This window comes from Amblyraja radiata, chromosome 5 (assembly GCF_010909765.2).
Source record: "Amblyraja radiata isolate CabotCenter1 chromosome 5, sAmbRad1.1.pri, whole genome shotgun sequence".
Lineage (NCBI taxonomy): Eukaryota > Metazoa > Chordata > Chondrichthyes > Rajiformes > Rajidae > Amblyraja > Amblyraja radiata.
The window spans coordinates 67,196,271-67,220,763 of NC_045960.1; the positions used below are offsets into that span (position 1 = coordinate 67,196,271).

General features: G+C 38.6%; 1 protein-coding gene across 1 annotated transcript in view; it reads left to right on the forward strand.

Annotated features, from left to right (window-relative positions):
- The window catches only part of mapre3 (microtubule associated protein RP/EB family member 3), a 67,913-nt gene that overhangs the window by 28,557 nt on the left and 14,863 nt on the right, over window positions 1-24,493 (forward strand). Inside the window, exons 4-5 of the mRNA XM_033021468.1 lie at window positions 10,419-10,620; window positions 15,852-15,997. Of these exons, the coding sequence (XP_032877359.1) occupies window positions 10,419-10,620; window positions 15,852-15,997 (348 nt within the window). The remainder of the gene's footprint in view (window positions 1-10,418; window positions 10,621-15,851; window positions 15,998-24,493) is intronic.

A 24,493-nucleotide genomic window follows, 5' to 3' on the forward strand; every position in this document is an offset into this window, starting at 1 on the left:
CAACACATTCTCCACAAAATTCCTTGGATCATTTGGCAGGATAGCCAAACGATTGTCACTCTCCATCTTGGGCCCTACATCCCCAGCATTGAGGCTCTGATCATGCCCAACCAGCTCCTTGAATGGCTGCATTAGCCCCATGTCTGACTCCTATTTCCTGGAACAAGCACTACACTCTCAGGAAGATTCCAGGAAGACAAACTGTTTCAAGAACTCACTGACTCATGGGAATTGTAGTTCTTACCCACTCAACATGGACAAGAACCATTGAAGAAGGAACCAAGTTTGTTTAGACTCTGCAATTGTAGCATACCGAAACTATTGGAAAGTGCTCACTATATCCCATATAATCTACCCTGTCAGACTACACAAGTGGCAGAGTTTGTGGATTCAGCCTAAATCCTTCAGTTAATTCAGAACCCACTGAACCAAAGCTAAAATAGCAAGTTACCTAGACCCCACATGACTGTCAAAGAAGACAATGACACCAAGTTTTTCCAGATAAGGAAAGCAGCCTCTCAGCATCTACTTCATCAACCCAACTGAATATATTGTGTCAGAGAGATCATCTTGTAAACTCCATCAGATGAAGAGATTTCCTGGAAGACAGAAAATGTAGGCCAGTCTTCCTTTTGGCATAGTTCATCCTCAAATGGAACAACCAATCTTCTGAATCACTAACTGCAAGGCAGGTACTTCATTCCTCAGATATGAGGGCCAAAACTACCCACAATATTCCAAATGAGATCTAACCAAAGCCCTATACAATTTCAGCTTCCTTGTGTGTTTCTCCTCAAAATAAATACCATTCATTTTCCCAATTGTTTGCTTTCACTTTCTACATATTTACATTTTATGCCTTGTAATCCAGCACACTAAATTACCTCTGAACGCAAGCATTTCCTGGTTGCTTGTCATTTAATGAATATTATATTTCTACTAATCCCCAACAGCTACTGGGCTCTGCCTTGTCTTTTTTTAAATTCCCACATGTACATAATTATTTTTTATTTTTCTGAACTCAACTTATGGCTCATCTGTTTGTCTCACAAGCTACAAATAGAACGTTATCACATTGTGATTACTTTTGCCCAGATTACTTATCAATGCCATTATACAAGGTCTAAGTTATGCTGTCCTTGTTTGGTATCATGAAATATTGTTCCAGAACATGATCTGAAAAGGTGAACTCCAAACTACTTTTTGCCAATTTTATTTTTTGTGCTCGATGTAAATTCCTCATCATTTCTGTCTTTACTACAAGCTTTTTTTGTGATTAATTATTTCTCCAGTTGTATGTTTGCTAATGCCACCTATCAACCACTCACATTTTCATTTATTAATTCTTATTGCCAACCAGGCTGTTGTTTTTGTTTTTCAAGTATCCTCATCAGGATCACCAAGTCTTTCCCTTATACCTTCTCTAACCGATAACTATCACCTTTTTTTTTCATTTTGCTTATACTTTAATGTTAAGTAACCTGAAATATTTACTTACTATCCTCGACACAGCTCTCGACAATAGCTATGAAGTCAAACTTGTTTTTTTAATTAATGACATTGCCTCTATTGTATTACAAAAGCTTCTTGCATTCAGGTACAATCTTTTATTTTTTAACCATTTTTCTTCAAATTTGTTTACTGCATTTTATCATTTAACATTAACTTTCCTATCTCATTCTACCTATAGTTAACTAAATGGCTACTTGATTCTGTCTTGTTCTCTTTGAAATCTAAAATTCTCCCTTTACTTGAATCCTATTCCCATCCACTACCCTGGGCTCCACAAATTCACGCATATTGTTTTAAAATATGACTTTTACATTGCCTATTAAATGTATCTTAAAATAACAAATCAGACAAGGTTACTATTGCTTGATATTTAGTTTCTTTTTACCTATATTATCAACTGAAAACTAGTTTATGTCACATAACTAACTACTTTGTAGTATGTTTTTTTACACCAAGCAGCAAGCAAAATACAGATTTTAAATACTCATTACTTGCGTATTCCATTGACCAATAGTATTAAGTGCACACAGCAATACCCCTCCTTATGTGGTTAGGAATGGAAAGGTAAAAATTGAATACAGGTGACCACTTGGTTAGTGAGTTCAATTTATGCATCAACAAATGGCATAAAGTCATCGAAGACTGAAGTTGTTTACCACTGTTCCAAATTTGAATGGTTAATATAAAAGTTGAGTTAGGTGTAAATCTCTGGAGAATCATACTTTTTGTATTTATGTTGAGGCACTTCAGCAAAGTGTTTGTACAGAATATATAACACTTCAGATTTTAAGAGGAGTATAATTCAAATAGAAAATTCTGGGTTGATCACCTTTATCTTTTTGTTTTGAACTATTAACACAGCTTTGATTTGTCGTTGATAATCTGGGTGAAAAATAATACTCTACATTTGCACATTGACCATTCTCTCTTCCTTTCTCTTTTGATTTTTTTTAAACTGTTATATCTGATTCCTCCTAGAAAAGGCTAGTTGTCAGGTATTTATTGCTTTAATTGTCTAAATGGGATCCCAAGCACTTTATAGTCTTATTTATAGTGTTTTATAAAATGCACTTGGAATTAAGAAGTATTTGAAATACCTTTGGGTATTGGTTCTACCTTTTTCTTCAGATGTTCATTATCCCCTATAAATAGATCTTTCGCACTAGCTTTTGATATTTATCATTTTATCTAACCTTTTATACCAGTTAATATTTAGTTTCATTGTGATCATTTAAAATCTTCTCTCAGTAGATCTCTTGGTGCTTATTTTTGCAACACAGGAAACTGATATGCTTTGGTGCTGCAACCACTGTACTTTGGAGTTCAAGTGCAGACTTCCTTGTACCACTTTTAGATATTTTGTGAAATTTATTTATCTTAAAATCTGGAATCAGGACTTGATTTCAGCATTGGCTCTTTAACATTTTAAGAGGAGACGCATGAAAAATGGATTGGATCTAGGGCGTTATATGAGACAACAATTTGTTTCTTTGAGGTAGCTCTCTTCGATGTACATATCTCCAAGCAAGACATTGTGGAAGGATAATATAGTTTATTTCACTCCTGCAATATGTTAACTGTTTTGGCAACTTACAACCAAACAAAGGTTGTTCTACCTAATCTATGACTTCTGAATTGATCATTTCAAGATTAGCTGCAATCCTTGTTACTTGGGAGTATCTTGATGCATTTTCGAACACTACTGTTAGGATATATTTGCAAAGGCAAATACATCTTTTGCAAGATCAGTTCTGTAAATTGGTATGTAAATCAATTCACAGAAATCCCCATCACCATTTTCCCCATGATCCTGATATAATTGTCTTTTTCTGGAGAATAAAAATATATGTGCCCCACCTTTGGTACTGATACTTCCTCACTCTAAATATATTTTATCCTCTGAATTAAGAACTTCTGTCTTCTTTCCTCATTGTCTCCATGCTGATTTGAAGTACTTGGAGTTTAATTGTTAATTTAATTTAATTTCTCCTTCGTTATACCACCTCGGTCTACCTTTCAGCCACCTCTGTCAAAAAAAACCTAAGGAGGGAATCTGGATCGATGACTTGTGTACAGTGTGGGAATGAGGGAGATCACATGGCTGTTGCGAGGAACATTATTAAAAGGACAGTGTCCTGTGATTTCCCCCTTTGGATGACAGACCTCATTCATCTGTATGTGGAGGATAAACTACACTGAAATCAGGAGGAAAACCTTCTCAAGGTAGGTTATCTTTCTTTGCACAGTCCAGCAGCAATGGATAACTTGCGTATTGCAAAAACTGAGACATGCTATTCGGTAATATCAATCATTTCCGCAGCACATTCATTTGGAGAATTTCAGTTTCTCAGATTTATATACACTAGTAACATGCTTAGTGGATCATATGGCCCACACCTATTTCCATATTCCTGATGAATGTCGGTCGCAGTTTGCCACGACACAATAGCATTATGTGACATGCAAAAAAGACAATTTTTAAATCTTTTTCCTGATTCATTTTTTTACATTTGGTCAGTTCTTTACATGTTTTATTCCAATTGCTCTCTGAATTTATCACCAGCTTCACTTTGATTTGCCAATTTAATTTCAGCATTTAAATTGCTGAACCCAAAAATATATTTTTGATTTCTGCAGTTTAAATGCATTCTAGATCTTATGCTCAATAATGTGAATAATCTGCTTCAGTCTATGCATTTTGAAACAAACATTTTGAATATTTGTATGCACTTTAAATTAATACCTGACATAGTGATAATTCAAGCATAGCATTCCAATGTATAGTTATTCTATTGATAACAAACAAGTTAATTCAGGCATTAGTAAAGATTATATACAATGACGTAATTTTAGCTGGGGGTTGTTCTCACTGATTAGAATGCAGCACTAACTAACAATGTTACAACATTTTGAGATTTAAAAAATCAAGTCTGCAATTTATCCCATCAGATAAAGCATAAAAATAAGTTTAATTTGACACCTAATTCACTTTCATATCTTCAGTATTAAAAAAGTTATGGCCATTTTCATACTCGGAAATTAGCATCTTGTTCCCTATTCCTTTTCCATTGACTTAACACAAAAGCTGTGATCAGTTAAAAGCCCATAACTTTCTTAAAAATTAAGACTGAAATAAATTTTCAGTTATTGTAGATTGGAGCATTTTGAAACAAATATGAAACAATCTTACTTGGATGACCTGAAATTAAAGCATATAATTAGTTAGTTACCCAATTGTAGCTTATTACAAAATCAATTACTAGATCTAAACATCTATCCATTTCTTAAGAAAAGATTAACATTTTTAAATAGTCTAAGTGTCCAAATAACATTCACACAAGAATTCATAATATAACATGATTTTAAAATCTCATTGTCATGGATTTATAGGCCAAATGGAAGGAATTTAGTGTTTAATTCCCATAAATTAATGGCCATTTAAATCATCTTGCTAGTGGGATTTTGTGGAACGCGATTGTTTGGAACGTTGCGGTTGCGGTGAATTTAAACCCCATATCGGCAGGAAAAATACTGCCAGTTCGTATGGGTCATAAATCACCGTTTCGCAACGTAAAATTTGGATTAAAGGCATCCTAAGAAGCACGTTTATATGTAAAATAAATGGCTTTCCTTTACCTGTCCCGTACGTGAAATCCGTCCCCGTTGTCGGCGTTGACGGCTTTAGAAGCTGATTTTTAAATTATTCCACTGCTGAAATTGTCGGGCGATTTAAAAAAAATCGCAGAACGGCCGTCGGACCAATTCTTCAGCAAAAGCTTGCACTCCGAGAAAATATATCCAGGACAGGTAGGAGAAAAAACGCATTTTAACCCCGCCCCACCCCCCCCTCAAAGACGCCAAAGTCGCGCACACGGCCAGTGGCAGAATTGCAGCGCCGCTGAAGGTAAGTTTTGTAACATGCCTACACTAACTCTGTTACTCGGCGAGTAATAGAGCATAGGAGTCAAATCATAGATAAAAGCTTTGAATTCAATCTAAGTATTTTCTGAAATAAATAAATAGATAGTAATAAAATCAGTTCTGAAAATAATAAGTTCATAAGTTGTTGGAGCAGGATTTAGGCCATTTGGCCCATCAAGTCTATTCCTTCAATCCTGTATTCCCTAACTGGTCTGGCCTCGCTTTGAACCCATCCTATTCATTTTTAACTGCCCTCTGAAATGATTTATGAAATAATTTCATTTTATCAAACCACAGCAGAAAAGAATAAAACTCGATGGCTGAATCTATTACCTAGGCACAGGATATAATAAAGTCACACCTATCTCAATTGACTTGCAAAGTCTTCCTTGAAACCAGATGGGGAGTGGTGTGAATGTTGGGAGAAATGTCCCAGAGTTTTCAATGAATACTATGTCATCGCAGTTATTTTCTATAGTTCTTTCCAAACCGGCAACCAACGACTCCCAGAAGGACAAAGACATCAAGTATATGGGAGTACGGTTATCCTCATACCAAATTGATTTGGTTCAACATCTTCAACACAAGACTTACAGTAGCGTGGGCATGTCGTCACCAAATAGACTTCAGACTTCGAAAGAAAAACAAAGCTCACCTCGGCCTTCTTAAAGGCAACATTTGGTGACATTATGGCATTGTTAACATTCACTGTCAAAGAGAAGAATGCATCTATTCTAGTTTCAGATTAAATTGCCCTTGCAGCTTGCTGTTAACAATAGGTTGATACCCGTGTGTTAATCTTTCAGTTTTGTTTCCACTCTTCAAGGAATCATGGCTACTTTGTGAAAAGCAGGAGAATATGGAATAAACACCTTGAGGCAAATTAATTTCAGAATATTCATCAACACAGTTATATGGTTTCAATTGAAAACCATATTGTTTATTGCATGTATTAGATGTTCACTGTCCATTAATTTTCAATCCAGTACTTAAGCAGTTGCATGTATGAAGAAGAATTTGTATTGCAATTGTTTGACTGTGTGCACATGTCTGCTATTTGCTGGGGGAGAAAAATATTTTTTTAGCCTACAAAATGAATGGGTTGAATTTAGTTTGATTTTGGTGGTTGTTCCATAAGGAACTGCTAGCATCTGCCTTGTGCGTATGGACACATTTGGTACTCACACCTAAATGTGGAAATTGTGAATTTGATGGTAGAACTCTGCTGGCAGTATCCAATTTGCACTTTGTCACTGAACGTGGCATGGAACACATTCTTATCAATTGGTGTTATACAGCTGCAAGGAATAAAGATAAGAATAAGGTGTCACCATTTTCAATAATGTTAATATTTTCATTGTTATAGTTAATTTTGTTTATATTATGAATGTTTTCTAATGTTTAATTGTGTTTTTCATTTTTGACAGTTTGCAATTGTTTCTGAATGTCACGAAAATTCAGAAACACTTCCAGGTATTGACAGCTTTGACAGATTGCAAAGCAAGGGCATGGCTTTGCCATCAGTCAACTTTCTTAAGAAGAGTTTCTTGGACAGGTCTTGTTTGGGCCCATCAGTATGCCTTAGTTGAATCTTGCCAGGCCCTATCATCACTCAGCGCTTTATCAGGACAATCAGAGTTAGCAAGTTTACATGAGTAAGAGCTCCCTGACTTGCTTGGTTGTGAGGTAAATGTAGCAGACCTTACTGAGCAAAATCCAGGCCTGAGAAGAAGGACTTAGCTTCAACACATTCTTTAATAAAGTTTTGACTTAGACTTTACTCTTGACTTTGATTTTCTTAATGCTACATACTTATGTAGGCGACTTTGGTTTATTCTTGAAGAATCTCCTTGTCACAACTCTGAATGCAAAATGACCAGTGAAGATTATGAAAAAAGAAAAGGAGGAATCAAAGTGGGACGGGATCATTCCATTCCAAACAATCTTTTCACATTTGTAATAGTCATCTCCTTTCTGCTGATAAACAAGTTCCAATCCACAACTGATATTTTACCGCTTCCATAATCATTCTTTAAAAGCATTGTGTAGAACATTACACTATGCATTTTGTAAATCCAGGCCAAACAAAAAACTTTTTTGATTGATTTTCGTGGTCTTTATTCACAAATATCGCCACCATTTGTCCAGTGAATTATCCAATTCACAGATTTGTTTTTGTATATATTTTTTGATTATAATCTGCATTGTTCTCAAGAGTCTTCAAGTACCATTTTTCTGCTCAGTTTCCCCATGTCTCTGCTAACGACCTATTGCATTTATATTTGGGGCGTTGGATGGCTTTGCTAGATAGGATTGAGAAATCAAAGGGATTTTATGTATAATAAGGATAAACGGGTAACCAGAGAGAGAATAGGGCCCCTCAGAAACCAAACAGTCAACTATATGTGGAGCCGCTTTAGATGGGCAAGGTCCTCAATAGATTTTTCTCCTCTACTATTACTGTGGTGAAATACATGAAGACTAGGGAAGACACACAGCGTTGAAGTAACTCAAGTTTGTCAGGCAGCATTTCTGGAGAACATGGCTCGGCGACGTTTTGGGTCGGCCACAAAACACCACCTATCCATGTTCTCTGTGGATGCTGCTTCACCTGTTGAGTTACTCCAGCTCTTTGCATCTTTTTTGGACAACCAGCATCAGCAGTTCATTGTGTCTACATGAAGATGAGGGAACTTGGGACAATTAATGGAGATGTTTTAAGGATCGTCTATATTACGGTCAAGGAAGTGCTAGACATTTTAAGATGAAGGTAGATAAACTCACAGACCTAATCAGATATATACATGGACACTTGGAAGTTAGACAAGAAATTTCAGGTGTCCTAGCTGAGATATATGAATCACAATTAGAGATGAATGCGATGCTGGAAGAGTGACGAATGGCTAATGCTGTGCCTCTGCAAAAGAAGGGCTGCAAAGAAAACCCTGGGAACAATGGACCCGAAAGCAGAACATCTGTGGTAGGAAAGTTATTTGAGATGATTCTGAGGGATAAGATATACATGTATGTGGAAAGACTGAGGTTTATTTATGGTAGTCAGCAAGGTTTTGTGCATGGGAGACACTGTCTCGTGAATTTGATTGTTTTTTGGTGTAACCAAGAAGGTTGATAGGATTAGGCCTTAGACATAAACTACATGGACTTTGTTAAAGTTCAGCTTGGTAGGCTAATTTGGACGGTTAGACTGCATGGCATCCAGGGGGAGCTAGTAACTGGATACAGAATTGACATGGTAGGAAGCAGAGGGTATGTGGAGGAGGAAGGTTGATTTTCGGACTGGAGACCTGCGACAACTATTGTGCCTCGGGTCAGTGCTGGGCCTGTTGCAACTTGCCATTTATATTAATAATTTGAATGAGAATGTACAAGGCATGATTAGTTTATAGCTGACCCTGAAATAGGTGGTATGGATTGAAAATGATTATCATGAATTTAAGCAGAATCGTGATCAACTGAGCAAGTGGGCCAAGTAATGGCTCATGAAGCTTAATTAGTGAGGTGTTGCATTCTGGGAATTTCAATCATGCCAGGACCTTCATATTGAACAGTAGCCCCCTGGGGATTGTTGCAGAACAGAATGACCCAGGAATAGATATATAATTCTCTGAAAGTGACGTTGCAGGTAGATAGGGTGGTGATGCTTTCGGCATGCTGGACTTCTGCCAGGAAATTAAGTAGAGAAGTTCGGATGTCATGTTACAGTTCAAGACATTTCAAGATTTACGAGGATGTCAAGAGTGTTTTATTGTCATACACCCCAAAAACAGAACAATGAACAATGAAATGTGCCAGGACTCGAGGACCTGAGCAATGGGGAGAGATTGAGCAGGCTTGGACTTTTATTCCTTAGAGGCTGTAGGATGATCTTATAGAGGTGCATAAAATGATGGGACGATAAATAGGATGAATGCATAGAATTCCCCGAGAAGGTGAATCAAGAACTAGAGGGCATAGGTTTAAGGTTAGAGGGGAAAAATTTAATAGGAATATGAGGAGCTACTTTTTCCACACAGGTTGATAGGTATATGGAGCGAGTTGCCAGAGATGATAGGAAGGGTTTTGAAGCATATAGGCCACACGTGGGAAATGGGACTAGTTTAGATGAGTCATCTTGGTTGGCTTGGACGAGTTGGGCTGAAGGGCCTGTTTCTATGACTATTTGGCCTGTTGGGTCCAATCTGGTTCCCAGATGCTCTTTTTTCTGATTAACTGGCAACTATAAATTACTGTAGATTAATGGCAAAATACAAATAAAAGTGCATTGATAGGTCCATGCGGTAGAATAAGTTGCAACGATGCAGGGAATCAAAGTGGGAAATGGGACTAATGGATTGGCCCAGGGAGCTGTCTAAGATTACATGGGGTGGCTTTGGATGTGGGAAGAAACTGGAGCCCCTGAAAGCAACCCACATGGTCACAGAGAGAACACAGACAGCACCAAAAATTGGGATCAAATCCACGTTTCTGGAGCTGTTGGGCGACAACACTGACTGCTGCACCACTATACCATGCTGGTTAAATTGGTTAAATCAGGTGTTAACCTAAAGGGCCTATCCCACTTAGGTGATTTTCTTTGGCGATTACAGGCAACTGCAGCAAAATTTTCAACATGTTAAAAAATTCTTGGCGATAGTGGTGACAATTGTTGTCATAGGTTGACGTAAGTATTGTCGTAGGTTGTCGCCAGGTGTCGTAGGTGAATTCCATTAAAACTAGTCCCTGGCAGTCACCTGAAGAGTCGCTTAAGTGGGACAGGCCCATAAGAAAAACAAATGCCGAAAATCTAAAAGAAAGGAAACTAGATATCTGTCCATGTAAAACACTAATGGCAATTAAATATTTTAAGAAGACATTCACATGTAAAATCACCAACGATTCAATGAATTTGATCTGTAAGATTGACATAACATAATTTAGTTAAGAAAAATGAGACAAAATTAAGCTTATTGCTTTTCTTTTTCCAGATTATTCCTGTTGAAAGATTAGTGAAAGGAAAGTTTCAAGACAATTTTGAATTTGTTCAGTGGTTCAAGAAATTATTTGATGCAAACTATGATGGAAAAGAGTATGACCCGATTTCGGCAAGACAAGGACAGGATGGAATTCCACCACACAACCCAGGTGAACAAATATTCAACAAACCGAAGAGACCCGTGGGCACTGCAGGTAAACCTATTAACTGTTGGGTTTCTGATTTTTTTTACCTCTTTGTGCATCCTCAAATGGTAACTCATTGTGCTTTTATTTCACATGTTGAGTTACATGCACAGGTTGAGTGTTGATGATGAATGTGTACACCAGTACAATGTGTTAATGGACAAAATAACTTTGGTCACAAAACTAACCAAAGTTAGGACATTCATGGCAGAGATTAATGCTAAATAAATTACATCATGCAGAAATACGTTATACTCTGCTATAGAGGGGGAATATTAGTGGATACATGAGAAAGTAAAACATTAAATTAATTGAATTAAGTGTAAGAAGATCTGATAGCATTTATCTTGCTATTGTGAATAAAGAATGAAGGTGATATAAAAGGAGGGAAAGAATTGAGCGCATAAACTAGACTGATAGGAATGGAAAAGAGAAGAATGATTCATGTTCAAACACCAGACTTCTGATGAGTGCCAGAAGTCAGTGAGGCAACATATTTGGGAGGGGAAAAGTTCAAATTTGGCTTGGGTAGCAGTAGTAGGAAAGTGATAAGTGAAAATCTTTTTAAGTAGATCACTGAAGAACAAAGTTTCATAAGCCATGATAAGAATATTTTTTGCATAATTTTGTTGTGCAGGAATCTACCAGTATAGGGTGATTTCACTAAAGGTCACTGGAGCGTAGTTCCGCACCCACGTGACCGCAAAATTTAACTGGGGTACATGCGTCACTTCCGGTACATGTTAGTGAATGGGAAAACACGCACTTTCACACCCGTTAAAAACATCGAAAACAGCCCGTTTTTGAGCTGCAATTAACTGTGCCAGTCGGGGTGACCGTGAGGCACAGCTACCTAAATTTACAGTCCAAAAAAAAGATAGAAACTAAGGTAAATTCAAGAGGGCGCTGAAGGTGCAAAAACAGCGGAAGTGCTTAGCGGACATTTGCCGTGGAGATTTAAAGATCGAAAATATCGGGAATTATCACGTTTGCTCGCTGCATTTCATCAAAAGTAAGGCATTATTGACTTATCTTTATTCATTTGTTATATGAAAAGTATTAAAAGTGAAAAATCCGTCAGTAAAATTGCAAAATCGCCCATGGTTCTCAGGTGGGTTTTAACATGCAAAATGAAAACGCTTCTGAAGCTACATTTACCATTTAAATAATCGTAAAATGCGTTTTGAAATAAATTTTGCTCAGATGCAAGCTAAGGAATGGGGTAATTGTCAGCTGTTAGTTGGACAAAATTAGGACATTTTATTATTTGCCAAAATATATTTCTCAATGTTTCTTGTTTAAAGCCTGCACAATCAGTAAAATTTATTTCAAAACGCATTGATAGTTTACGATTATTTAAATGGTAAATGGAGCTTCAGAAGCGTTTTCATTTTGCATGTTAAAACCCACCTGAGAACCATGGGCGATTTTGCAATTTTACTGACGGATTTTTCACTTTTAATATTTTTCATATAACAAATGAATAAAGATTAAAAAGTCAATAATGCCTTACTTTTGATGAAATGCAGCGAGCAAACACGATAATTCCCGATATTTTCGATCTTTAAATCTCCACGGCAAATGTCCGCTAAGCACTTCCGCTGTTTTTGCACCTTCAGCTCCCTCTTGAATTTACCTTAGTTTCTATCATTTTTTTTGGACTGTAAATTTAGGTAGCTGTGCCTCACGGTCACCCCGACTGGCACAGTTAATTGCAGCTCAAAAACGGGCCGTTTTCGATGCTTTTATCGGGTGTGAAAGTGCGTGTTTTCCCATTCACTAACATGTATCGGAAGTGACGCATGTACCCCAGTTAAATTTTGCGGTCACGTGGGTGCGGATCTACGCTCCAGTGACCTTTAGTGAAATCACCCTATACTGCTAAATGTTGATGGTATGCATCATTCAAGCCAATTGCAGGTCTAATGGATATTACTTGGTGAATGTGGAACTCTTTAAAATATATTCATGAGTATCTCTTTTTGCTTGGCCTGTAAAGATGGAGAAAACATTAAGTAAAAGAGTGAATGGAGGACCAAAATAAATTACCTTCCACTCAACAGTTATGCTGAAACCAACAGAGGTTTGGGATGATACACAGGGAACAGATCTGGAGTCATGTGAAATGCCATTTATAGTTTTGATTACAGTCAAGCTTAATATTGCAATTGGATCAGAAGGTGTACTTGAGATGTATTTAGTAAATAGGTGTTGGCTTGGCAGGTAGGATAAATATCCCTCAAGTCAGAAAAATAGGACTTCAGGCTTACTAGAGATATTTGAGCATATAATTTTAATGATAATTTTAATGAATTTTAATGATTTAATTTACATGTAAGTTTTACTTGATATATGAGAGTACCTGCCCTCTCACAGATTGAAAAGATCTCCTGTTTTTTTTTAAACAAAGCTTTGGGAGTCTGCTTGGCTTCAGGGAAAATATTTGTTTTATGTCTGTCCCCAAATCAACCAATGACTCTGAAATTCTTATTTGTATTTTCCTTTGCTCTAGCCCTGTAACCCTCTTGGAACTTGGTGTCTTTATAATTAGTCATAGAGTGGTACAGTGTGGAAACGGGCCCTTCGGCCCAACTTGCCCAAATCGGCCAATAATGTTCCAGCTACACTAGTCCCACTTGCCTGCGCTCGGTCCATATACAATACAATACAATTTATTGTCATTTGAGCCTCAGTGAGGCTCAAACGAAATTCTGTTTCCACAGCCATACAAACAAAGTGAATTTCCTAGACATACACACAATTTAACTCACACAAACATCCATCACAGTGGACCCACTGTGATGGAAGGCAAAGTCTTTTCTCTCCCCTGTTCTCCATGTCTCTCCCGATATCCAAGCCCCAGGCGGGCGATGACAAGTCCCACGGCCATTTTAGGCCGTGCCGGGCGATTTACGGCCCCGCTCCCAGTCTAAAAGTCACAAAGTTGGAGCTCCCGGCGGGCGGTGTACGTCCCCGCTCCAGGTCGTTCCAACCCCGCGACACGGGCTGGAGAAGTCGCGTTGCGGGAGCTCCGGGAAGCGGTCTCTCTCTCCCCCCGGACCCGCGAGCTCCCGATGTCCCAGTCAACCGGACCTGCGGCTGCGTTGCTGGAGCCTCCGAGCCCCAGGAGTCGAGTCGCAGCAGCGAGTCACCACTGCTCCCCACGCTCCGAGGCCGGCCAGCCCCACGATGGTGAGTAGTCCGCAACTCCGCAGTCTCCCGAGCCCCTGGGTCGTTCAGGTTGGAGGCCGCTCCACGGTGCTAGGCCCCAACGACAACGGAGGCCCGATAGGGAAAAGGTCGGGTCTCCCGGACAGGGAAGAGATTTTAAACGGTTTCCCCCTCCCCCCCCCCCGCCCCCCACATATACACATTTAAAACTAGTATTAAAAAAAAACACCAACACTACATTTAACTAGACAAAAAATAAAAAAAAGACAGACAGGCTGTAGGGGCCGCTGCAACGGGTGAGTCGTGCCGCCATATCCTTCCAAACCTGTTCTATCCATGTACCTGTGTGTTTCTTAAACAATGGGATTGTCCCAGCCTCAACAGCTTGTTCCATACACCCACCACCCTTTGTGTGAAAAAGTTACCCTTTGTATTCCTATTAAATCTTTTCCCCTTCACTTTGAACCTATGTCCTCTGGTCCTCGATTTCCCTACTCTGGGTAAGAGACTCTGTGCATCTACCCGATCTATTCCTCTCATGATTTTGTACACCTCTGTAAGATCACCCCTCATCCTCCTGTGCTCCATGGAATAGAGACCAAGCCTACTCAACCTCTCCCTATAGCTCACACCCTCTAGTCCTGGTAACATCCTCGTAAATCTTTACTAAACCCTTTCAAGCTTGACAATATCTTTCCTATAACATGGTGCCCAGAACTGAGCACAATATTCTAAATGCGGCCTCACCAACGTCTTATGCATCTGCAACGTGACCTCCCAACTTCAATACTCAATGCTCTGACTGATGATGGCCAAACTGCCAAAAGCCTTTTTGACCACCTTATCCACCTGCGACTCGACCTTCAAGGAATCATGCACCTGTAATCCTAGATCCCTCAGCTCCACAACACTACCCAGAGGCCTACCATTTACTGTGTAGGTCCTGCCCTTGTTCGACGTACCAAAATGCAACACTTCTGTGTAAACCTCTGTATTAAATTCCATCAACCATTCCTCTGCCCACCTGACCAATCGATCCAGATCCTGCTGCGATATTTCACAACCATTTTCACTATCTACAAAACAACTCACTTTTGTATCATCCGTAAACTTTCTAATCTTGCCCTGTATGTTTTCATCCAACTCATTGATGTAGATGACAAACAGTAATGGGCACAGCACCAAACCCTGAGGCACACCACTAGACACAGGCCTCCAGTCCGAGAAGCAACCTTCCACCATCACCCTCTGCTTCCTTCCATGGAGCCAATTTGCTATCCATTCAGCTATTGCTCCTTGGATCCCATGCGATCTAACCTTCCAGAGCACCATACCATGTGGAACCTTGTATAATGCCTTACTGAAATCCGTACACAACATCTACAGCTCTGCCCTCCACGATCTTTTTGATCTTCAAAAAAATCAATCAGATTTGTTGGACACGACCTCCCCACGTACAAAACCATGCTGGCTCCCTAATCAGCCCTTGCCCTTCCAAATGCCTGTATTACCTATCCCTCAAATAATCTCAAGTAACTTTCCAACTACTGATGTTAAACTCACCTGGCCTATAGTTCCCAGCATTTTCCCTGCAGCCCTCCTTGAAAAGAGGCACAACATTTGCCACCCTCCAGTCTTCCGGCACCTCTCCTATATTTAAGGATGACTCGTAGATTTCAACCAGAGCTCACACAATTTCCTCTCTGAGTGCTTATTAAATTCCCACATTGTACGCTGCATCATTCTGGCATTCTTGGAAATGTTTCATCTATAAATTTACCCTTTTTACCTCAACCTTTAAAATTATGTTGGAAACCTATCTCTCTGCCTAACCAATAAAGAAAAAACTGATTAATGTTGACAACTTGCTTATAGTGACCTTGGATTTGGGTGCTGATGTTTGCTTAGATGGAAGGACAAAGAATGCAGGCTCAATACTGAAAATGAACTTATTAGATTCATCAAAAAATAAATGTTTTACTTTTCAAAATATTGGTCTGTGAACTTTAATCTTGAAATGATTATTTTTGAACGTGCTGAAGTTATTTCTTTTTGATTTCTGGTTTAAGTGCCACAGAGAACATCTCCAACAGTACCCAAGATTACAACCAGAACGCCAAATACAACATCCTCAATCGGCATGAGGAAAGCCCAAAATGTTTCTCGAAATGGAGGTAGTGATGCAGATGCCCAAATAATAGAACTAAACCAGCAGGTGGGCATTTTAGAAATATGCTTTGTAGTTTCAATCCCACATGGACCCAAATGTTGTATTGCAGACTACATAATCTAAACAAATATAAATATATATATTTGAAACTCAAATGCCTCTGTTGTATAGATTTATAATTTCAAACCAAATGGGGGAAATAATGAGCGATGGAGTAAAAATTCCACCTTTCGTGTCCATAGAAATTAAGGATATTCTGAAACTGAAGAATAAATTAGAGAAATTAATTGTGTTGTAGAATCTGAATTCTAGAGATAGAGAATAGAGAAATTAATTGTGTTGTTTAATCTGTGTTGCAGCTTCCTAGCCTTATTTTAATGAGGTCAAATGTGAAATACATTGGACTGATGTAGAGTCATAATGTTATATAGCATGGAAACAGGTACTTGTCCATGCTGACCAAGTTGCCAACTTTAGTTTGTGCTATTTGCCTGTTTGGCCCTTTTCCCACTGAACCGTGTGTGTATGTACCTGTCCAAATGACTTTTAAATGTTGTTATTATTTCCAGTACTATTATTTTTTCTGATAGCTTGTTCTACAAAGCCACCATCCTCTATGTGAATAAGCAGCCTCTCGGATCCATGCTGGGCAAAAGACTGCAACCAATCATCTTATCTATGCTCATCATGATTTTAGATTCCTCCATAAGGTCACCCTTCTATGCTCGAGGGTAGAAGCCCCAGCAGATTCAGTCTCTATTATAACTCAAAGGACCTCCAGTCCTGGTAACTTTCTGGTGATTTTTTTCTGTAACCCTTAGAACTTAATGACATCCTTCCAATAGGTAGGGAAGCAGAACTGAGCATAATACTCCATTTAGTTTCACCAATGTTTTGTACAGTTGTAATTACTTTTTTAATCAATTGTTTTAGATTTCATCTTACATCTCTTTGTAATTTACTTTCCCTTCCAAATATCCTGGTAATTGGACATTGATCCAGCAGTCAGACTCCCCTTGAGTCTCCCTAGCTCTTTCCTCATTTCTCCATACTCCCCAATTTTTATCATAGTTGCCTGTCACCAATGCAATCCCCATTGACTCTTTCCACCATCCCAGATGCCTGTGGGTGGTGTACACAGTGAAATTGCAGTCGAATATTAAAATGTTCACATCCTTATTAATAGTGGTTAAAATGAGGACCATTGTCTGAGCTTATTTAGGTTGGGAATAACTTCTCTTAACAACAATGTTACCATAGTTTCAGCAGTATTATTATAGATTCACTCCACCTGCTAAATAAATCTAAAATCACTAAGCAATATTTATAACACTGGGCCCATGGCATTTCAATAAAATCAATCTGTATGCATTCAAACGATCGTGATGGCATTGGCGTCACCGCTGAGGGTATCTTAATTGATTTGCCTGGATTATTTCGTTGGCAAATTTTACATTCAGAGGCCTGCCACCACATTTCCTTTGTTATCCTATCATTCCCTCCTTACCAGCATGGGTAAGACGAGTAAAAATGTATCGAATACACCAACTTGTCCAAGCGGGGTGTGCTGAATCAATGGCACAGCCCTCTTGTTTCCATAGTTATTATTATATATGAGAGGCGTCCCTCTGTAATTTACATACCTCCTTCATGTTTGGCAGGACCGTTCTATTTGCTAGTGTCTGTTTACGTGCTGTCACTACGCATTTGGATGTACAGGCTGCCCTGTTTGGATACACTATCAGCAGCTCATTGTCCTTTGCTATAGGGTCCCCAGCACCAGTGTGTGCAGTACATTTAACAATGACCAGCTGTTCTGGTAGCATCAATGCGCTAAACAAATTACGCACAGAAAGGCATTCCCGTGCTCCCAATCCTGGGGAGCTTTGTAAGGTCAGAACTTCAAGGTATAGGGATGTTACTGACGGAACTGTCCCAGGTAAAGATGCCATTGCTACTGGTAGGGCATAGGGAGGTGGACATCTCCCACGATTATCTAACTCCTCATCTTCACTACCAAACAGGGTCGTCGTGCCAGACATGAAGTCTCCTCCAGAGGATTTACCAGTACTGGGTTTATTTTTATACTAACCATCACCTGTTTCTCACCTCCTGTCTGTCTTTTAATTATTTCCTCTTGTTCCTCTGCCCACTGGCATTCTAGTTGCAATACGTTCCATCCTTTCCGAGTGCTATCCTTGTTTCTTAACTCTATCCCCTTCTTACATGCAGCATCCATCCAACTTCAAACTCTATACTCTCCTCATGCTTCTTCACTGCGTCTGCGTCCCATGTTTTAATTCATTTCTTCCATTTCTTTCCTGCCTTCCTTTCCCATATAAATGTCTCTACATTCCATGTTCCCCCTACTGGCCAGGCTTCATCCATTAACCATTTGGTCAACTTGTAACTTAACATTCTAAATTTCTTATTATACCTAGGATTCAAATAACACATATGTTGGACTGTTATCCAGAGCATTCCCCATAGATAGATAGAAAGAGAGAAAACAGACTTCTTAATTCCGAATCGTTCCAAATATATCAACCAGGCCGACTTGCTACTCGAGACCCCAGTTTCTCAATTTGGCTGACTTTTTAACTCTTTAATATACAACCCAAGTGTCTCAACGAAGCCGACTCGCTAACCAAGACCCCCGTTTCTCAACCTGGCAGACTTCTTAAATATTTAATATACAACGCCACTTATTTCTGAATCCGACATCTCTTCAGATGTCTCAATAAGCCAGACGCACACCTCAACCCCCGTATCTCAACCCGACAAATCACGGATGTCTCAACGAGGCCGATGAGCCCTTAGTAGAGAGAGATAAAAAAAACAAAGAGAGATAGACAGAGAGAGAGAGAAAGAGAAACTGCTCAAGTCCTTCTTAAAAATATACACAATTCCTTCTTAAAAATACATACACAATTCTGTCTTAAAAATACATACACAATCCCTTCTTTAAAAAAAACCATATAAAGCCCAACTGGTCTTACCTTTGTCTGTTTCTAAGAACCTCGGCAGGGAACCAATTCAATGTCTGCTGAAGGATCACAGATGTTCCCGGGAGTTTCTAGTGAGTCGGTCTGACAAGGGGGCCGATAGAGCTCAGTTATCTCCCTTCCAATCCCAGCAACCTCTGCAACCTCTTGCACAGTCAGCTGTTGATGTGGTCCCAGCGAGGCCTGCATAACTACGCCAATGAAAAAGCTACTTTCTTAACTACTAAACCAGGTTCGCTTCTTAATAAACAGACACCACACAAACTGTTTGGTAGACCAGTTCACAACTTTACTTATTATCGGCCGATGGAAGGGAGGGAGAACTCCAGTCAAGTGACCATTACAGACACTTGACCGTCCTCCGTCCACCACACTGAACAACAGAATTACATTGTCTTAAATAGGGTTTTTTTGTCCCCTTAGCACATTTCACAGACATTAGTCATGGTCAGAGGTACAGGAAAAGGTTTCCACAGAATGCATCACATCAAAGGCCTTTTGTTTACATAGTACAAGATAATATTGGCCATTTGGTTTACGACATTTTATCTTCACTTCCCTGGTTCCTTTCTCGTCCTTCATAAACATTGGCTATTTGGATAATGCCATTTTATCTTCACAGAGATCACCCTAGCTCTTTCGCTGCTTCCTCTCTGTCATTTGGTCCCTCATAAACATTGGCCATTTGGTTTATGGCATCTTACTTCAAAGATGTGACTAGCTGTTTCTTTCTCTGTCACTTCTTCACTTGGGAGACAATGTTATAGGATTTATTATCCCACACACCCGAAACCTGAGGCAAGCCTAATTTGAGACTAAATATAAGATGTAAGCTAGCCCAGAAGCCAATTTAATATCTTCTTATATTTTAACTAAAATTCAGCTTCATCAATATCAGCCTGTTGATCTCTCTGGTATTTGGTCATTCATATGCCAAAGTTATACAGATCCTTGTCTTTCTTACATTGTGCATTAGGACATGGTTAGCTGTATGCAATTTAAACAGTTGAACTGTTTACCGTGGTCAAATAAAACAACTGCCAATCCAGTAATAAATGTTTTCTGTAACCTAACACATTTATCAAACTTTTCATGTAATTTTAAATGGAAGAAGTTAAATATCCACCCCAAGAAAATTGTTCCATTGATTTGGGATTCTTGTTTTAAAATAAAGGCACACTTATTTCCAGGCATTATATTTCAAAGGTTTCAAAGGTCTTTTATTGTCACGTGTACCAATTAAGGTAAAGTGATATGCGAATTGCCATACCAAAAAAAAAGCAACAAGACCCAAACCTACCTAAAAGTTAACATAAACATCCATCACAGCGGATTCCCCACATTCCTCACTGTGATGGAGGGCAATAAAGTCCAATCTGCTTCCTCTTTATTCTCCCGTGGTCGAGGCGATCGAAGTCCCCACGTCAGGGTGGTCGAAGCCCCCGTGTCGGGGTGGTCGTAGCTCCTGTGGCTTGGAGATCCCGAAGTTGGTCTCTTAACCAGAAACCGCGAGCTCCACGATGTTAAAATCCATAGGCTCTCGAGGTTGGAGCTCCGAGGTCGATCCCTGGCAAAGTGATCACGAGTGCCACGATGTTAAGCCGTAGTGCGGACGGAGATACGATACGGAAAAGAATTTGCATCTCCGTCGAGTTAAGAGATTAAAAAATGTTTCCCCCAACCTCACCCCCCACATAAAACAAACTAAAGAACACTAAAAACATACATTTAACACATACTATTAAAACACCAAAGAAGGAAGAGACTGTCAGACATACTTAAATTTAAAGAGACTTAGCTGATCAGCACAGTGCTAAATTTTTCATGTATACTTTTATACATTTTCGCCTTGTCTGTGGTTTACAGAGCTTTGTAGGTATATTGTATATTTTTCCCTTGCTTAGAGGTACAGTTGTGCAAAATTCATCAAAATCACTGATTAGGAAAATACTTTTGTGGGCAATTTAAATGCATTGCTGATAGAAGCAGAAGAATTTGAGCATTTAAGAAATGGCAGAGGAAATAAATAAATGCCGTGTCTGTCTTCACTGAATACGATTAAAAATACCCGTCAAAAATATTATAATCAAGGAACCAGTGCTAATAACAAAAATCGAAGAATTCGCAAAAAAACAGTCGCGAGTATTGGGTAAAAAAACAACTAGAGAAGGTGATGAGCCTGAAAAGGGATGCAACTTTATGGTCTGAAGTAAGTGACCTGAGAAACAGTGGATGCCTGGTGAATGCCAAAATGTTACAAGTTTTAGGAATGGGTCTGGCAGATTAGAGGATAACAGATGTGACCCCACTATGCAAGAAAGGAGGGAGAGAAAACATAGCAGCTGGGAAAATGCTGGAATAAAGTTGTGATATCCAGCACTTGGAAAATAATGATACGCTTGAACAGTCAATATGAATTTTTGTAAGGAATATCAAATTTGGCTAATGGATAACAAACTTGAAATTAGAGCATTGATTCAGTTCGAAACCTTGTGCAGAAAACAAAATATAGAAGAGAAAAGAGATATGGGATTGATAGAATTAAATCTAAAAGTCACAAGTGAACAATTTAAACTAATTTTTTAAATGACTGAAATCTCCAACAATGTTTCAAGACTGAAGGGAATGAAACAATACGTTAAATTTCCACTGGCAAAGAGTTTGTTTTGTTGATGCTGGAATTCCCTGCAGTTTTTGGTGGATTTGCTGGATATGTAGCACATACTCAAATTGACCACTTTCCATTTGTTTCAGTGATGATTGTCACATGCCAGAAATTATGTGGAGACGCCAGACAGAAACTCCTGTGTCTTTCTTCTGCTTTTATGATTGATGCTTTTTTGTTTGGTCAAATTTACGCTTAGATAACAGCAATGATAATAGTTCTGTTTTTGTATGTAAAATAAAAGTTTGGGTGAGCAGCACAAAAAAAACTTTCAAAGTAATAACTGCCCAGAATTAGATAGTGGAATTTGCAGTGCTGTTGTGTGGAGAACTTGATTAAATTTGTGTTTTAACAAGAATTCTGGTCTAATCTCTAAAGTCCCATCTGGCGTTATCAGGAACCCTCCTCCACACTTTAACACTTGCTTCTTGATCCCTTAACCACGTTCCAAACCCATATAATTGCGGCCATGTACAACTGGTTTCTTATGTCCTTACAGCCTATTGTGGCGTCACCTGGTGGTCAGACCACTTACTGTCGAACCCTCATCAGTGGTCACGAGGACTGTCACATGACGTCATGGGTTAGGGGGAGTGTCCTGCTACATCAGTAGATCTTACCTTGAGATGAGCAACATGTAGCTGAACACGAGTCAACACCCTCGCTCATCAGCAGCAGCAATGACTCTTATGTTAGAGAGTCCAAAACGCACATTTATATAACTTATCTTGCTAAATAAAAAACCATTTGATCACGAAGTTTGGACTCGCTACACTATAATAATTTTTCTGTTTTGTGAATTGGTTCTATGATTTGTCAAAATCCTATGTTTTACACAGAATAGTTTCGGAAAGACAATTCAGTGCAGAAGTAAATTAAAATTACCTTAGTTTGCCAACTTGTGGGAAATGTGACTATAATGGACCAGAAAGTTTAAAGGTAGAAATTTAATTAAAAATGATTAAAACTGACAAATAATTGAAAATGTTAAAGAATAAATATAACACACTTTTTGCACATTATATATTTGTGCAGGGCCATTAATCTCTACTCAAATGATTGGGGATGCTGCTTGTATATCAACTCATCCTGGTTTAAAGCTGACAGCTACATTTTAAACACATTTTAAGTGCATCCACACACTCACTTCAATGGAGCATGTGTTAAAGTTGGTTAGACTTGATGAGTAGAATAATAATTCAAAGAGTCAAAGGTCTCGTTGAACAAACTTTTACTATGTCACCAGGGTGAAATAGGACACAGCCAGGAGTGGGCACTTAGATGCACACTCGCAAGCTGCTACAACTCTACTGACTATACAGAGAAATTACAAGTATCTTTATACTGATAAAACATCATTAGTCACATGGTTCGTAGGCATAAGTGAACAAAGGGCTCAGTTACATACAATGACATCCTTCAAACTAACATTAAAGAGATATGGGAGTATAGAGATACATGGCCCAGCTGCTTAGGCAAGAAAGCACTATTGTATTAATTGAAACCTCCAGACAGAACACTGATATGGCAAAGAAACGAGATGCTAGGGAACGGCCATTATCTCTGTTCCCTTTAGTTAATGAAGGTCATGTTCACAAGCTTCTGCAGACTTACAGAATAGTCAATCTTTAAATTTAACCAGCATTCTATTCATAAAATGGAGGTTGCAGCTAACATGAATAAAATAGCTAAATAAGATGGCGCGCTAGCTCTTACACATGCAATCAGATGAACTTGGCATCTGAGCTTCCATGTTTGACAATGGGTGTGTGGAACTCAAGTCTTGAGACATGGCTGGTAGCCAGCCTTTGCTTCAGAATTGTTGAAAATATCAGCCAGTAGAATTATTTTTTTAATATTTTTTTTTTAATGTTTATTTTATTGGAAGCAATTGTACAAGAATAAAACAATCGGCATGACAGTTAAACAATTTTCGTACAGCTTCATTTTTAACATAAATACATGAATTAAAAAAAAAGAAAAAAGGAAAGAATTAAGAAAAAGAAGAAAAAAGAAAAGAAGAGACCCCTAAACTACCTAAGAAGTGCGAGAGGAAGGAAGAGAAATAAGAAAAAAGAAGATGGAGATATGCCCCACGATCCCCCCCCCCCCAAAGCTCACCCACCCTAGCATCGGTTTTACATTTATGTTCAAACATTCTGTTATTGCAGAAATTCAGTGAAAGGAGACCATGTTTTGAAAAATTGGTCTGCTTTTTTCAGCCAAATAAAGCCCAATATTTTCTAAATGTAGTGTCTCGGATATGTCAGTAATCCACATCTTCATTGTGGGAACTGGTGTCTTGTTCCAGAATTTGAGTAGTGTTTTTTCGCAGTTATTAGGCCGTAGTCAAGGAAACGTCTTTGAAATATCGTTAACTTAGAACAGGCCTGTTCCTTGACTACGTGTTGGAGAAAGAAGAATCGCGCCTATGTTAAAAGGCAAACAATCTTCCCTCTCCATTTTTAACCAATTTACCTGTTGACATGTATCATCCATCCAGAAAATTATGTTTTTAATATTAGTCGCCCAATATTAGAAAAGGAAATTAGGAAGAGCTAATCCTCCATTTTCTTTAGATTTACACAAATGCCTTTTGTGTATTCTGTGGGTTTTGTAGTCCCAGGTGAAATTTGTTATAATAGAGTCAATTTTTTTGAAAAAGCTTTTGGGGAGATATATCGGTATTGATTGAAATAAATATAGGAGTTGTGGAAGGAAGATCATCTTTATGGCATTTACTCTACCTATAAGGGAAATAGGGAGTGTTTTCTAGAATTGAATGTGGGTGTTTAGTAATTAGTGGTGGGAAATTTGTTTTAAATAGGGAGGTGTATTTTCTAGTCACATATACTCCAAGGTATCTAAATT